The 18,740-nt window shown below is 41.6% G+C and overlaps 1 protein-coding gene across 1 annotated transcript in view; it reads right to left on the bottom strand.

The window, feature by feature from the left end:
* Positions 1-3,719, bottom strand: part of LOC126996263 (axoneme-associated protein mst101(2)-like) — a 51,309-nt gene extending 47,590 nt beyond the window's left edge. The window contains exon 1 of the mRNA XM_050856639.1: positions 3,078-3,719. Within this exon, the coding sequence (XP_050712596.1) occupies positions 3,078-3,603 (526 nt within the window). The 5' untranslated portion in view covers positions 3,604-3,719. The remainder of the gene's footprint in view (positions 1-3,077) is intronic.
* Positions 3,720-18,740: the final 15,021 nt, after the last annotated feature.

Raw genomic sequence — 18,740 nt, 5'->3', positions numbered from 1 at the left:
ACTACCCTCCTACGGTTTATATCCTTCTCTCTGTACCTTTATCTCCAGTTTCCTTTCTGACCGTTCTATTTCTGCCGTGGTAGACGGTCACTGTTCTTCCCCTAAATCTATTAACAGTGGTGTCCCACAGGGTTCTGTCCTATCTCCCACTCTTTTTCTGTTGTTCATTGATGATCTTCTTTCCAAAACGAACTGTCCTATCCATTCCTACGCCGATGATTCCACTCTGCATTACTCAACTTTTTAATAGAAGACCCACCCTTCAGGAACTTAACGACTCAAGGCTGGAGGCTGCAGAACGCTTAGCCTCAGACCTTACTATTATTTCCGATTGGGGCAAGAAGAACCTGGTGTCCTTCAACGCCTCAAAGAAACAGTTTCTCCACCTATCCACTCGACACAATCTTCCAAACAACTATCCCCTATTCTTTGACAACACCCAGCTATCACCTTCTTCAACACTAAACATCCTCGGTCTATCCTTAACTCAAAATCTCAACTGGAAACTTCATATCTCATCTCTTACTAAATCAGCTTCCTCGAGGCTGGGCGTTCTGTACCGTCTCCGCCAGTTCTTCTCCCCTGCACAGTTGCTGTCCATATACAGGGGCCTTGTCCGCCCTCGTATGGAGTATGCATCTTATGTGTGGGGGGGCTCCACTCACACAGCTCTTTTGGACAGAGTAGAGGCTAAGGCTCTTCGTCTCATCAGCTCTCCTCCTCATACTGATAGTCTTCTACCTCTTAAATTCCGCCGCAATGTTGCCTCTCTTTCTATCTTCTATCGATATGTCCACGCTGACTGCTCTTCTGAACTTGCGAACTGCATGCATCCCCCCCTCCCGCGGCTCCGCGGCACGCGACTTTCTACTCATGCTCCTCCCTAGACTGTCCAAACCCCTTATGCAAGAGTTAACCACCATCTTCACTCTTTCATCCCTCACGCTGGTAAACTCTGGAACAATCTTCCTTCATCTGTATTTCCTCCTGCCTACGACTTGAACTCTTTCAAGAGGAGGGTATCAGGACACCTCTCCTCCTGTATTTGATCTTCCTTTCGGCCACCTCTTTTGCTTTACTTTAGGAGCAGCGAGTAGCGGGCTTTTTTATTACAGTTTATTTTTTTGTTGCCCTTGAGCTGCCTCCTATATATATATATATATATATATATATATATATATATATATATATATATATATATATATATATATATATATATATATATATATATATATATATATATATATATATATATATATATATATATATATATATATATATATATATATATATATATATATATATATATATATATATATATATATATATATATATATATATATATATATATATATATATATATATATATATATATATATATATATATATATATATATATATATATTTCGGTATTGTCATTGCAGTATCTGTTCACTTCAATCTTCCCCATTTCCATTAGTGTAATTAGTCATAGTATTTACATATAAAATTATTTTTCTCTGCATATGTCTGTATATTTACACTATCAGGGAGGGGGAGGAGCTATTTTCTTTACAGCATCAAAAGTACAATACAACATGAACTCTTTTATAACTAGGAAACATTATAAATGTTTCTCTGTTGTTTAAGTAAGATAAAACAATGACTATATTATTTAAAAAGAACGGTTATGTATTTTATTGTATTACCATTGTTGTAGTTCTGCTGTAATTGCAATTTTTCGATGGTCATATCACTTAATTGTAGATACAGAACCATCACGTGGCTCACTGATTGTTAGATATGCATGTATCTCAGTGCAAAGATATAAAGGATGGACGGATGAAGCAGGTAAAGCAGCAGTGGGGTCTTTGCAATTTTGTACGTACCACTACAGTTATGGATATTCACATCTGGATAAAAAATTCTGGAAAATTGACCGAAGATCAAAAAGAACTTAAGTTATTAGAGAATGTTCATCAATCTTCATTTCGATAATAACTCATTTTATTATGAATCAGTTGAAACATCCATAGAATTATCTTTCCCCTGTTAGAGTACTTGCCCTTTCCCTCTCACCTGGTTCTCTCACCTGGTGGGCTTCCCAGAACCCGGTAGACACAGGGCCCAAAAGGAAGCCGCACTCTGCTGATGCGCCAGCCCGACTAATTCAATAACCTCCGTACATACAAATACATGTGCTATAGACAGAGCTGGAATTGTGCATCATGTCAGCAAAGTAAATAATCAATTAATAATATGTAAATGAACAAACTAAAATGTAAAAAGTCTGTCACCGAGATGAGCAGCAAGGGATGCTCTAAATGCCGAGAGTGAATCAGCTGAAACAACATGCTGGGGAAGAGAGTTCCACAGCGAAATACCTCCGACGTTGAAGAACCTCTTGCGGATCTCTAATTCATCTCTTATGTGTGCAACCTTATACCGATGGCCTCTTGTGGTGCCTAGAGGTGGACTGACAAACATATCCTCGGGGGCAATAGCACAAAAACCGTTAAATATTTGCCAATACTTTACCATGTCATGTCGTAGCAGCCGACCATGGACAGAGTACAAGTCCAAAGCCTTCAGTCTCTGGGAATAACTTAGATGCTCCATACCTCTAATGTTCCTGGTCCAACGTCTCTGCACTGACTCAAGTGAGTTGAGATCAGTAATATATCCCAGATTCCACACAGCTGAACAATATTCAAGTAAAGGCCGAGTGTGCGTCACATAAATAGGGACAAGAAAGGAAGCATCGCGGCTTAAGTAGATTTTGAGCCATGCCACCTGCTTTCTGGACGACGTTCTGTATGTGCTGGGGAAATTTCAAGGAAGAATCGACATTAACCCCAAGGTCCATTGCAGAATCTTTAACTGGAATAAGAATGCCATTTAGATAATACATACCAGAGGCCGGTAAACCCGACAAGTCCACGGTCCGCCTAAAGCGGTCCTCTCCCCTCCCAAGATCACCCGCCTGCCCTCTCCATGACCTGTCTCTCTAAAGTCGTATGTTTAAAATGTTAGGTTCGTCGTGGCTGTCTTTCTTATATGAAAAGACTCTCTACTGGCAGGGGTTGTGTTTGTCTCACCGCGTCCTCCTTTTTTGGCGTCTTCAGTATCGTTGCGGGTTGAGGCTTTCCCTTTTACTTTTTTCCTTTGTACTTTGTTGCTTATAATCTTGGATTTCCCTTCATTTTTCTTTTTCTTTGTTATCCCTCGTCTTGTCGTTTTTTTCTTTTCAGCAACTGTGTCTTTCTTATGTTTGACTCCTTGGTGTAGGCCTTTTGCATCTTTCCCCTGTTTTCCTCTGAGCTGCGTGCCTCCTTTATTGTTTTTCTTTTGTTTGGCTTCATGCTGTGAGCTTCCTTTTCGGGCCTCTGGTGATGCGATATCTTCACCATTCTGTCGTGCACTCACTAAGTCATCGCCGTCCACCTCCGTCCAGCTCCGCTTTTTATCAAGGACTGAACGGACCACTTTACCGTCAACCTCATTCTTCCTGTCTGAGACCTGCTGGCGTGCTTCTAGGGGTTTCAAGCCCCCATTGTCTAAGGACAACACCGTTGGCATGAGGGCAACGATTCCCAGGAGAACAGCCGTCAGGGCGGGCTTCATCTCGATGGGTGATGAAGGCGTCGTTCTCCCTCTGACAGGGTCAGTTTCTCCATGCACAACAGAAGCCTCAATCTATACAGAGCTGACAGTCAGCTGGGAAGTATTGGTTGTCAAAAGCGTGACTGTGTTTTATATCCCTGGTCGCTATGCCAACGTTGCAGTATGTTCAACACACCAATCACACTGTACACCTGCAACAAAATATTTAGCATTCTTCTCGTCACGAAATGCGCTTACCTGCTATTCGTTTTTGGGTTAATGTAAGCCCATACGTTGGTCGATAACAACGCTTGTAAGTTGTAATTATTACTTGATGAATAATTACGTGTTATTAGTGTTTCAATATGACCTCTACATGAAGTACCGTCAATTATAAACACTAGTTATACTGAAGGGAAGAAGAGGTCTTCGTGTATTGACCCCATGTTTAGGGACAAGTGCCAGTCTCTCATATGTCAGTCCTTCATCTAACGACATTTTGTGATCCAAAGACATTTTGCATCATCGACGGACGCGCCACAGTTTCAAATTCATAGATAGAAAAGTGTCAAGTGGCTGTGAAGTAAAAAAAAAAAAAAAAAAAAAAAAAAACTGCTCTCGATTTTCGTCACACCGCAAAGAATAATTATACTCACTGGAGAAGCTTGCAGCGTCTGGTATTGTAAAATTTTCACCAACAGAATCGCGAGTCGTCCGTTAGTCCAAACCAGAATTTTCCAACATGTGTGCGTGTGTGTGTGTGTGTGTGTGTGTGTGTGTGTGTGTGTGTGTGTGTGGATGGCGTGTGATCATGATGCACGAAACTTGTCACACACGCCAGCTGTTAGGGAGGAACTGATGTAAATATATATGCAAAAAAATATATCAGGAAAAATATTTCAGAATAAACATAAAAAACAGTTGTAAGTCTTTCTGCTACCGAATATATACATACATATTTTCCTTTTTGTTTTCATTTCCGTGAAGCCTCGGACACGCAGCATGTCAGTAATCAAGACAAGTGTGTCTGTAGCGTGAGCCAGAAAAATCATCCGAAAATCTTCACAACACACCACTCACGCACTTGACCTCACTCAATACACACACACACACACACACACACACACACACACACACACACACACACACACACACACATTAAACACACACACACACACACACACACACACACACACACACACACACACACACACACACACACACACACACACACATTAAACACACACACACACACACACACACACACACACACACACACACACACACACACACACACACACACACACACACACACACACACACACACACACACACACACACGTTTCATATTAGTGACACCTTAGCATGTGGTCTACTTGGTCTTATATATATTTTCTTGTTTTTCTTTTTTACAGCACGGGGGCAGCTCAAGGGCAAAAAGAACAAACAAACAACAAAAATAAAGCCTCCTAGGCTCTTTTCAAGAAAAAATAAAAGAATGAGAAGCTAAAAGAGAGGTCAATTTCGGAAGGAGAGGTGTCTAGATATTCTTCTCTTGAAGGAGTTCAAGTCTTAGGCAGGAGGAAATAGAGACGATGGAAGATTGTTCCAAAATTTACCAAAGGAAGGGATGAAAGAATGAAGATGCTGGTTAACTTTTGCATAAAGAATTTGAATAGAATAGGGATGACCAGGAGTAGAAAGTCGTGTGGAGCGGGCTGCGGAAGGGGGGAGGCATGTAGCTAGCATGTTCTGAAGAGCAGTCAGCATGAAAATATCGATAGAAGGTAAAAAGAGATGAATAACTGGAGTGGAGTTTAAGAGGTAGAGGACTGTCAATAAAAGGAAGGGGGTTGATGAGGGAGACGAAGAGCCATCAGACCTGTGTGTGTGGAGCCTCCACACACATGAGATGCATACTTCATACGAGGACGGACAAAGCCATTGTATATGGACAGTACCTAAGATGGGAAAAAGAATTGGTGGAAACGATACAGAACGTCAAATATCGAGGAAGCTGATTTAGCAAGAGATGAAATATGAAATTTCCAGTAAAGACTTTGAGTTAAGGATAGACCTTGAGTTTAGCGTGCGGTCCACCTGGCCATTTACATTGAAGCGTGCCGTCTACCTAAACTACAATAAATTTGTACTGCAGATTAATAAAAAGCAAATGAAATAATGATCAATGATAAATTATTAACGACATACGCAATCACCAAAATCATAATCTTAAAAAAAGTTCAATAGTATATTGGTCATCATTTTTAAAGAATGCATTGGTGCTACATAACTGATATAAGCAATTTGTATTCAAACCCTTTACAAATACACACTTCGTATATCATTTCGGAATGCCACAAACAATTTTGCTGCATCTTTTTTTCAGTACTTTCCAGCAAATATAATTAATATATGACTGGAAAAGCTTTCGCCCAAGTCTAAGGTGTGCATTATCGTGCTTTGGCAACCTGGGGCGGAATTCACAAACATACTCAATAACTAAGAACTAACATAACTACGCACTATTGATTTAGCGACCGACGTTAGCGTCAGATTCACGAAGCAAACCTTAGATGATAGTTAGAGGCGCGCTAAGTCAGTGAGGCCGCTGATTGGTTGATGACGTCATTGGCCTTGCAGCGAATCGCAAGCACGTTTACAGAACCGTCAGCCAATCCTAGGGAGCCCCCTCCAGCTGCTGGTTCAAGAAACCCATTATCTTTTCCCATTTTTCTTATTTTTAAGGCAAGCTGTACGAAATCGTAATCTACGAATCTAATTATTTCGTTGTTTGCTGCACATTTACGTCAAGGTAACTCTGCTGTTCGATGTCTTGTTACCTACGAACATGGTTAAGATGAAGAAAAAGAAGATGCGGAGGAGATTGAGGCAGGAAGAAAGCAAAGAGAAATATGGGACAGATATCGAGGCAGACAGGAACGAAGGACAAGGAAGGAACGAGGGAAAGGTAAGACTGTCTTGCCATATCTGCAGCCCAACTCATGGGCTAGCTCTCACCCAACAAAGGTCCATGGTCCCTCCACGGAGGGACAAATCTAGAGACGGATGGATGAATGGATGAGAGGGTAGGAAGATAAAGGAGAGGGAGGTCTGGCAATCCCCCGGCCGCGGGCGTCGGTGTTGCCATACCGCCCACACTTATCATATACCTCTCAAAGGGTGTATATCTCATCATTTTATAAAGAAATGGGCTTCCTCTACTCGCAAAGTTATATTTCAAGTTGAAAAACGCGATTTATAAGCATTTATACGTAAATATGATAATATTGTTAGCGTTTACTACACCCCCGAGGCAGTAGTAGTAGAGGCGCTAACCCGTGACGTCATCGATTAGTTGGTAGTTATTACCACGCGAGCTTTGTGAATCTCAATGTTCCCAAAACTACGCACTAAGGGCCCAAAACTACGAACTAAGCCTTTGTGAATTCGACCCATGTACATCCTCTGGACCCACCGAAGAGGCGATGCTTCTAGCATTTTGCTTCAGCTCGGTGGGACGACCAGAGGATGTACTTTTCTGATTTCCCGAGGAATGATCATTCCTTCCAGGAGAGGGACCACTCTGTGTGTGCTCAGCACATTACAGAGGTGATTGTCTCTGGAATGGAGGCATACACTCCACGTACTTTCTCTATTCCTCATGCCAAAAAGTTTTGGTTTAATCTCGCATGTTCTCGTGCTGTCAAAGATAGAGAGGCAGCTCACAAAAGGTACCAGAGCCTTCGAACTCCCGCTAACCATGATCTTTACATTTCCGCCCGGAATCGTGCAAAATCTATTCTTCGACTTACCAAAAGCTCTTTCATCCATAGTAAATGTCAAAACCTTGCTTTTTCTAATTCTTCCAGAGACTTCTGGCACCTAGCCAAAAATATCTCCTCCAACTTCACTTCTTCTTTCCCTCCTCTCCTTAACCCTGACGGCAACACCACCGTCTCATCTATCTCTAAGACTGAACTCTTCGCTCAAACTTTCTGTAACAACTCCACCCTGGACGATTCTGGGCATATTCCTCCTTCTCGCCCCCCCTCTAACTCCTTCATCCCTGTTATTAGGATTCTTAAAAACGATGTTTTCTATGAACTCTCTGGCTTCAACTCTCAGAAGGCTTATGGACCTGATGGAGTGCCTCCTATTGTTCTTAAAAACTGTGCCACCGTGTTGACACACTGCCTGGTCAAACTCTTTTGTCTCTGCTTGTCAACATCTACCTTTCCCTCCTGCTGGAAGGATGCCTTCGTACAGCCTGTGACTAAGAAGGGTGACAGTTCCAATCCCTCAAACTACCGCCCTATAGCTTTACTTTCCTGTCTATCTAAAGCTTTTGAATCAATCCTTAACCGGCAGATTCAAAAGCACCTTTCCACTTCTGACCTATCTGATTCCCAGTATGGGTTTCGCAAGGGGCGTTTTATTGGCGATCTTCTTACTTAACTGACTTGAGTCTGGCACAACTCTGCTTTCTAAACTGCCCTCTTTTGGATTCTATCCCTCTCTCTGTTCCTTTATCTCCAGTTTCTTTTCAGGCCGTTCTATCTCTGCTGTACGGTCACTGTTCTTCCCCTAAACCTATCAACAGTGGTGTCCCCCTGTCCCGCAGGGCTCTGTCCTATCACCCACTCTCTTCCTGTTATTCATCATTGATCTTCTTTCCACAACAAACTGTCCTATCCACTAATACGCTGACGACTCCACTCAGCATTATTCAACTTCTTGCAAAAAAGACCCTCTCAACAGGAATTACAAGACTCCAGACTGGAGGCTGCAGAATGCTTAACCTCAGACCTTGCTATCCTTTCCGATTGGGGTAAAAGGAACCTTGTGTCCTTCAATGCCTCAAAAACCCAATTTCTCCACCTATCAACTCGACACAATATTTCAAACACCTATCCCCTATTCTTCAACAACACTCAGCTGTCACCTTCTTCAACACTAAACATCCTCGGTCTATCCTTAACTCAGAACCTTAACTGGAAGCTTCACATCTCTTCTCCCACTAAATCAGCTTCCTCGACGTTGGGCGTTCTGTATCGTCTCCGCCAGTTCTTCTCCACCGCACAGTTGCTATTCATATACAGGGACCTTATCCGCCCTCGCATGAAGTATGCATCTCACGTGTGGGGGGGCTCCACTCACACAGCTCTCTTGGACAGAGTGGAGTCTAAGGTTCTTCGTCTCATCAGCTCTCCTCCTCTTACTGATAGTCTTCTACCTCTTAAATTCCGCCGCCATGTTGCCTCTCTTTCTATCTTCTATCGATATTTTCACGCTGACTGCTCTTCTGAACTTACTAACTGCATGCCTCCCCCCCCCGTCCCGCGGCACACGATTTTCGTCTTAATCTCATCCCTTTACCGTCCAAATCCCTTACACACGAGTTAACCAGCATTTTCACTCTTTAATCCCTCACGCTGGTAAAGTCTGGAACAATCTTCCTTCATCTGTATTCCCTCCTGCCTACGACTTGAACTCTTTCAAGAGGAGGGTATCAGGACGCCTTTATACCCGAATTGACCTATCTTTTGGCCACTCCTCTTGACTCTTTTGTAGGAGCAGTGAGTAGGGTTTTTTTTTTCATTATTGTTTCCTTCTTTTTTTTTTGCCCTTGAACTTTTCCCTCCATTGTAAAAAAAAAAAGACGCATTTTGCTCGAAAGTCATCAACGACTCCCCTTCCCTCACTTACGTGTGCCCTTGCAGCTTTTTCCCTCAAGGCTGACATTCTGTGTCGCTCTTCTACCATTCCACCTAAGAATGTCAAGAAGCTAGTCATTCCTAGTGATTTATTGGAGACAGTTTTAAAACTGCTTCACACTATTCATGCTTGTCATTCAGGCTGAGACAAAATTTTATTAGCGGGTCTCCTTGTGTTCTGTATTTCTTTTTAGGTTCTGCTCTTGCTATAATTCTCTTTGTTTGTATGTGTGTTTCACCCTGATTTTGTTGGAGAGGGATTATTGGGTCCCAACAATGGTCTTGGCTCCATTGCCTAATAAGTCTGCCTTTGTTTTCAACCTCATTTGTCCCTTCACGACTCCTCGTGTTCTCTAAGGCAACAATGGGATTGAATTAAAAAAAAACTGGTATAGGCTACTCCAAAATGTCTGCCAACCGTAACATCCAACGGACTCTCATAGCTGTAAATCGCTCAGCTTCCAATGGCCTTGTTGAGAGGACAAACAGAATAATTCTTGAAATCCATCACCATTATTCAGGTCATTTTCATGAAACATGGGAAGATTGGCTTCCTCATGTTGCGGCGTCCATTAATGATTCTCTGAATTCCTCTACACTCTATAGGCAAGGCACCACACCACATCTTATTTGCTCTTGACAAAAAAAGATCGTCTAATGACGTGCTTCTGCAGCCTCCTCCCCAACTTTATTCGGTGGGTGAATACTCTAAGATACAACTTAACTGTTTTCAGTTAATCCATGTCTCTCAAAGAAACGCTGAAAGCTTTCCGAGAGATGATACGTAAGCAGCCTACGACTCCACGGGCCCGGGCTCGAATCCCGGCCTGGGCAGTCGGCTTGCAGCTCACCCAGCTGTTCATCCTCCCTTTCGGGTTAGTCAGTAAATGGGTATCCGGGGAAACCTGGAAAAGGTAAACTGCGGCAATCACTGACTTCACATTAACCCGTGGCCATGAGTAATGGGTTCCTACCCACCACAGTTGCAAAGGCCTAACGGTACGGAGCCGAGCACCGCAGCCACGCGCAGCTATAGAGATCCACCCAACTTTGCCACACGTCAGAGGTCAACCTGCTAGCGGGCTCAAAAAGGTGGTTGCTCCCCTCCCATGCCCCCCATCTGTCACACCTGACACGCACCACTGTTGGTCGTTAGGTTAACACCTGTAACACTTCACCTCTTCGCCGGACAACACTAGTCCTACTTCCTATAGACGTAAGTTGTGGTTCACTAACTGTCACTAATGAAGAGAACTTCACTAATGAAGAGAACTTCCTCACTTTTTTTTTTTTTTATTGTTTTCAGTGTCGAAACGTCATGTTAGCTCTCCCCCCTTTTTTTGTGTTTAACCCCATTATTTTTGGGGGGAAAGTTTCCTCCTGAGCTGATCAGTTCAGATAACGACGTTGAGGTAGGCCTACTTCAGGAGGAACTAAATGTCCCATATGAGTGGGCTGACAAATGGATGATTCAGTTCAATATCGACAAATGCAACGTCCTAAGTATGGGAAGAAATAACCGCAAAAGTAATTATACATTAAATAACACGCCTCCTGACCACTCTAGTTGCGATAGGGATTTGGGTGTGCTTGTGAACTCTAATCTTCCACCCAGAAATCAATGTATTATCTCCAGAAGCCGCGCAAATAATCTCTTTTTTTTTATTTCTTTATCGAGAAGCGTAAGCAACCGGAGCTCAGAATTCATCCTTAAGCTGTATTTGGTTAAACCTCACCTGGATTATGCTGTTCAGTTTGGTGTCTTCATTACAAGAGGGATATAGATTTCCTCGAAGCAATAGAGAGCAAAATTACTAAAATGAACCAAGGACTTGGGAACTTACCGTACAGAGAAAGACTAAAGCAACTTAACATGCATTTCTTGGAAAGACGTAGAATGCGTGGGGATTTATTTGAGATGTTTATATGGTTTAAAAGCATTAACAAGTGCAATTTGAATAAAGTGTTTATATTAAAAACTGCTGTGAGAATACGCAGTAATGGGTATAAGTTGAATGTATTGAGGTTCGGGAAAGAAATATAGAAATAAGCAAGAGCTGGTTTACGAACACGATGGTGGATGAGTGGAACAAAGGATGAGGTATGTAATTCAGGCAAACACAATTGAAACCTTTAAACGAAGATTAGATGCATTTATGGACGGGAAGGGAATTTGATGAGCAATCCATCTTCAGGATCTGCCTTTTGAAGGCCGTCTGGTCTTCTGTAGTCTCCCTATGTTCTTGTGTATCCTTGTGTGTGTGTGTGTGTGTGTGTGTGTGTGTGTGTGTGTGTGTGTGCGCGCGAGTATATAATGTGTATGTGTATCTATCTATCTATCTATCTATCTATCTATCTATCTATATCTATATCTATATATATATATATATATATATATATATCTATATATCTATCTATATATCTATATATATATATATATATATATATATATATATATATATATATATATATATATATATATATATATATATATTATATATATATAAATATATATATATATATATATATATATATATATATATATATATATATATATATATATATATATATATATATATATATATATATATATATATATATATATATATATATATATATATATATATATATATATATATATATAGATATATATCTTTTACCGAATATATACACGAATATTTTTCTCGTGTGTATTCATTTTCAGTGGGCCATTACCCCGCAGCGTGTAAGCAATCAAGACAGGTGGAGTCGTAGAGCACGGCAAGAAACTGTTCCGGAAACACTCACAACACACAACTCACGCACACTCCTCTCTCCTCTCTCTCTCTCTCCCTCTCTATATATATATATATATATATATATATATATATATATATATATATATATATATATATATATATATATATATATATATATATATATATATATATATATATATATATACATATATATATATATATATATATATATATATATATATATATATATATATATATATATATATATAAAATGGTATTTTGCTTCAGCTCAGTGGGACGACCTGAGGATGTACTTTTCCGATTTCCCGTGGAATGATTATTGCTTCCAGGATAGAGACCCCTCTGTGTGTGCTCAGCGCATCACAGAGGTGATTGTCTCTGGAATGGAGGCATACATTCCTCGTTCTTTCTCTATTCCTCACGCTAAAAAGCCTTGGTTTAATCACGCTTGTTCTCGTGCTGTCAATGATAGAGAGGTAGCTCACAAAAGATACCAGAGCCTTCAAACTAATGCTAATTATGAACTTTACATTTCTGCCCGAAATCGTGCCAAATCTATTCTCCGACTAACCAAAAATTCTTTCATTAATAGAAAATGTCAAAACCTTGCTTTCTCTAACTCTTCCCGTGACTTCTGGCATCTAGCCAAAAACATCTCCTCCAACTTCACTTCTTCATCTTTCCCTCCACTCCTCAGTCCTGACGGCAACACTGCCGTCTCATCTATCTCTAAAGCTGAACTCTTCTCTCAAACTTTTTCTAAAAACTCCACTCTGGACGATTCTGGGCATATTCCTCCTACTCATCCCCCCTCTGACTCCTTTATGCCTGTTATAAAGATTCTTCAAAATGATGTTTTCTATGCCCTCTCTGGCCTCAATCCTCAGAAGGCTTATGGACCTGATGGAGTGCCTCCTATTGTCCTTAAAAACTGTGCCTCCGTGCTGTCACCCTGCCTGGTCAAACTCTTTCGCCTCTGCCTGTCAACATCTACCTTTCCTTTTTGCTGGAAGTATGCCTTCACACAGCCTGTACCTAAGAAGGGTGACCGCTCCAATCCCTCAAACTACCGTCCTATTGCTTTACTTTCTTGTCTATCTAAAGCTTTTGAATCAATCCTTAACCGTAAGATTCAAAAGCACCTTTCCACTTCTGACCTTCTATCTGATCGCCAGTATGGGTTCCGCAAGGGGCGTTCTACTTCTTAACTGACTCTTGGTCATCCTCTCTTAGCCGTTTCGGTGAAACTTTTGCTATTGCGCTGGACATATCAAAAGCTTTTGATAGGGTCTGGCACAAATCTTTGCTTTCTAAACTACCCTCCTACGGTTTCTATCCTTCTCTATGTACCTTTTTCTCAAGTTTCCTTTCTGACCGTTCTATTTCTGCCGTGGTAGACGGTCACTGTGCTTCCCTAAATCTATTAACAGTGGTGTCCCACAGGGTTCTGTCCTATCTCCCACTCTTTTCTGTTGTTCATTGATGATCTTCTTTCCACAACGAACTGTCCTATCCAGTCCTACGCCGATGATTCCACTCTGCATTATTCCACTACTTTTAATAGAAGACCCACCCTTCAGGAACTTAACGACTCAAGGCTGGAGGCTGCAGAACGCTTAGCCTCAGACCTTACTATTATTTCCGATTGGGGCAAGAAGAACCTGGTGTCCTTCAACGCCTCAAAAACACAGTTTCTCCACCTATCCACTCGACACAATCTTCCAAACAACTATCCCCTATTCTTTGACAACACCCAGCTATCACCTTCCTCAACACTAAACATCCTCGGTCTATCCTTAACTCAAAATCTCAACTGAAAGCTTCATATCTCATCTCTTACTAAATCAGCTTCCTCGAGGCTGGGGGTTCTGTACCGTCTCCGCCAGTTCTTCTCCCCTGCACAGTTGCTGTCCATATACAGGGGCCTTGTCCGCCCTCGTATGGAGTATGCATCTCATGTGTGGGGGGGCTCCACTCACACAGCTCTTCTGGACAGAGTGGAGGCAAAGGCTCTTCGTCTCATCAGCTCTCCTCCTCATACTGATAGTCTTCTACCTCTTAAATTCCGCCGCAATGTTGCCTCTCTTTCTATCTTCTATCGATATTTCCACGCTGACTGCTCTTCTGAACTTGCTAACTGCATGCCTCCCCCTCCCGGCCCGCTGCACTCGACTTTCTACTCATGCTCATCCCTATACTGTCCAAACCCCTTATGCAAGAGTTAACCAGCATCTTCACTCTTTCATCCCTCACGCTGGTAAACTCTGGAACAATCTTCCTTCATCTGTATTTCCTCCTGCCTACGACTTGAACTCTTTCAAGAGGAGGGTATCAGGACACCTCTCCTCCCGAAACTGACTTATCTTTCGGCCACCTCTTTGGATTCTTTTTAGGAGCAGCGAGTAGCGGGCTTTTTTATATTAAAGTTTACTATAGTGTGCCCTTGAGCTGTCTCCTTTGCTGTAAAAAAAAATATATATATATATATATATATATATATATATATATATATATATATATATATATATATATATATATATATCGACGCGGGTTCGAATCCCCACGCTACCACTCGGATTTTTCAGTCACCGCCGAGTGGCTTAAAACTACCCACATGCTGTCCTGAAGACCACCCATCAACCCGGACTCTAGAGGAAGCCGTCCAAGCAAATCAAGAACGAGTTCCGGGGGGCAGCATGAGCCAATGCAAGATGGCGCCACTATAAACACTCGCCTGCGCCAGAACGGGCTGGGCCGACCATCAGGCCCCACCTGGAAGAAGCCTTGGGCCGACCATCAGGCCCCTCCGGGAAGATGCCTACCGGCGCAATAGGCAACACCCAAAAAAAAAAAAAAATATATATATATATATATATATATATATATATATATATATATATATATATATATATATATATATATATATGATGGGTAGGCGCCGAGTGGCTTAAAACTACCCACATGCTGTCCTGAAGACCACCCATCAACCCGGACTCTAGAGGAAGCCGTTCAAGCGAATCAAGAACGAGTTCCGGGGGACAGCATGAGCCAATGCAAGATGGCGCCACTATAAACACTCGCCTGCGCCAGAACGGGCTGGGCCGACCATCAGGCCCCACCTGGAAGAAGCCTTGGGCCGACCATCAGGCCCCACCAGGAAGATGCCTACCGGCGCAATAGGCAACAACGTAAAAAAATATATGTATTACATATATATGTATTACATATATGTATATATATATAAATATATATATATATATATATATATATATATATATATATATATATATATAAATATATATATATATATATATTTATATGGGTGTGGTTGGGTGTGGGTGTGGGAGTGTATATATATATATATATATATATATATATATATATATATATATATATATATATATATATATATATATATATCAAGGAACTGTCTTTAACCGACAGAAAACATCTCAAGAAACCACCTTTGCCAGGAATCGAACCCGTGATTTCTGAATAAAAATCAGGGCACATAACAACCATGCCACCTGATGAGCTAAAAGACTTCACGCCAGAGGTTGCATTTAAGCAGCCAACCTGACGCCCCCACCCTCTTACGAGGAATGAAAGGTAAAGAAGTCCCGCTCACGCTCGGGGCAGTCGGAAAGAATTTTAATCAATCCCAGACGACACAACGCCGTGGTATATATATCAAGGAACTGTCTTTAACCGACAGAAAAACATCTCAACAAACCACTTGTGCCTTTTATTAAGGTACTTAAGAATGATGTTTTCTATGCCCTCTCGGCTCTCAACTCTCAGAAGTCTTATGGTCCTGATGGACTGCCTCCTATTGTCCTTAAAAACTGTGCTTCCGTGCTGACACCCTGCCTGGTCACTCTCTTTCGTCTCTGCCTATCAAAATCTACCTTTCCTTCCTGCTGGAAGTACGCCTTCATACAGCCTGTGCCTAAGAAGGGTGACCGTTCCTATCCCTCAAACTACCACCCTATAGCTTTACTTTCCTGACTATCTAAAGCTTTTGAATCAATCCTTAACCTGAAGATTCAAAAGCACCTTTCCACTTCTTACTCTCTTAACTGACTCTTGGTCATCCTCTCCTAGCCGTTTCGGTGAAGCTTTCTCAGGTGCGCTAGACATATCGAAAGCTTTCGATGGAGTCTGGCACAACTCTTTGCTTACTAAACTGCCCTCTTACGGTTTCTATCCTTCTCTCTGTTCCTTTATTTCCAGTTTCCTTTCCGGCCGGTCTATCTCTGCTGTAGTAGACGGTAACGGTTCTTCCCCTAAACCTATTAACAGTGGTGTTCCACAGGGCTCTGTCCCATCACCCACTCTCTTCCTGTTATTCATTAATGATCTTCTTTTCATAACAAATTGTCCTAGCCACACATACGTTGACGACTCCACTCAGCATTATTCAACTTCTTTCAACAGAAAACCCTCTCAACAGAAATTACAGGACTCCAGACTGGAGGCTGCAGAGCGCTTAACCTCAGACCTTGCTATCATTTCCGATTGGGGTAAAATGAACCTTGTGTCCTTCAATGCTTCAAAAATCCAATTTCTCCACCTATCAACTCGACACAATCTTCCAAACACCTATCCTCTATTCTTCGACAACACTCAGCTGTCACCTTCTTCAACACTATAAATTTTCGGTGTATCCTTAACTCAAAATCTTAACCGGAAACTTCACATCTCTTCTCTCACTAAATCAGCTTCCTCGACGTTGGGCGTTCTGTATCGTCTCCTCCAGTTCTTCTCCCCCACACAGTTGCTATCTATATACAGGGGCCTTGTCCGCCTTGTATGGAGTATGTATCTCACGTGTGGGGGGGCTCCACTCACACAGCTCTCTTGGACAGAGTGGAGTCTAAGGCTTTTCGTCTCATCAACTCTCCTCCTCTTATTGATAGTCGTCTACCTCTTAAATTCCGCCGCCATGTTGTCTCCCTTTCTCTCTTCTATCGATATTCTTACGCTGACTGCTCATTTGAACCTACTAACTGCATGCATCCCCCCTTCCCGCGGCCTCGCCGAACGTGACTTTCTACTCAAGCTTATCCCTTTACTGTCCAAATCCCTTACGCACAAGTTAACCAGCATCTTCACTCTTACATCATTCACGCAGGTAAATTTTGGAACAATCTTCCTTCATCTGTATTCCCTCCGGCCTACGACCTGAACTCTTTCAAGAGGAGGGTATCAGGACACCTCTCCCTCCGAAGTTGATCTCTCTTTTGGCCACTCCTCTGAGTGCTTTTTTGTGGGGGCAGCGAATAGCGGTGTTTTTTTTCATTATTGTTTCCTTTTTTTTACCTTAAGCTGCTTCCTCTGCCGTAAATATATATATATATATATATATATATATATATATATATATATATATATATATATATATATATATATATATATATATATATATATATATATATATATATATATATATATATATATATATATATATATATATATATATATATATATATATATATATATATATATATATATATATATATATATATATATATATATATATATATATATATATATATATATATATATATATATATATATATATATATATATTTTTTTTTTTTTTTTCTTTCCAGCTAAGGAGACAGCTCAAGGGGCAAAGAAAAAAAAGAAAAAGGCCTGCAACTCACTGCTCCTGAACAGAGGTTAAAGGAGTGTCCAAAATCAGAGGTTAATTTCAGGTGTCCTGATACCCTCCTCTTGAAAGAGTTCAAGTCGTAGGCAGGAGGAAATACAGATGAAGGAAGATTGTTCCAGAGTTTACCAGCGTGAGGGATGAAAGAGTGAAGATGCTGGTTAACTCTTGCATAAGGGGTTTGGACAGTATAGGGATGAGCATGAGTAGAAAGTCGAGTGCAGCAGGGGCCGCGGGAGGGGAGGCATGAAGTTAGAAAGTTAATAAGAGCAGTCAGCGTGGAAATTTCGATAGAAGATAGAGAGGCAACATTGCGGCGGAATTTAAGAGGTAGAAGACTATCAGTATGAGGAGGAGAGCTGATGAGACGAAGAGCCTTGCCTCCACTCTGTCCAGAAGAGCTGTGTGAGTGGAGCCCCCCCACACATGAGATGCATACTCCATACGAGGGCGGACAAGGCCCCTGTATATGGACAGCAACTGTGCAGGGGAGAAGAACTGGCGGAGACGGTACAGAACGCCCAGCCTCGAGGAAGCTGATTTAGTAAGAGATGAGATATGAAGTTTCCAGTTGAGATTTTGAGTTAAGGATAGACCGAGGATGTTTAGTGTTGAGGAAGGTGATAGCTGGGTGTTGTCAAAGAATAGGGGATAGTTGTTTGGAAGATTGTGTCGAGTGGATAGGTGGAGAAACTGTGTTTTTGAGGCGTTGAAGGACACCAGGTTCTTCTTGCCCCAATCGGAAATAATAGTAAGGTCTGAGGCTAAGCGTTCTGCAGCCTCCAGCCTTGAGTCGTTAAGTTCCTGAAGGGTGGGTCTTCTATTAAAAGAAGTTGAATAATGGAGAGTGGAATCATCGGCGTAGGAATGGATAGGACAGTTCGTTTTGGAAAGAAGATCATCAATGAACAACAGAAAAAGAGTGGGAGATAGGACAGAACCTGGGACACCACTGTTAATAGATTTAGAAGAACAGTGACCGTCTACCACGGCAGAAATAGAACGGTC

The sequence above is a fragment of the Eriocheir sinensis genome, chromosome 9 (assembly GCF_024679095.1).
Source record: "Eriocheir sinensis breed Jianghai 21 chromosome 9, ASM2467909v1, whole genome shotgun sequence".
NCBI lineage: Eukaryota > Metazoa > Arthropoda > Malacostraca > Decapoda > Varunidae > Eriocheir > Eriocheir sinensis.
This window is presented reverse-complemented; position numbering and strand designations above follow the sequence as displayed.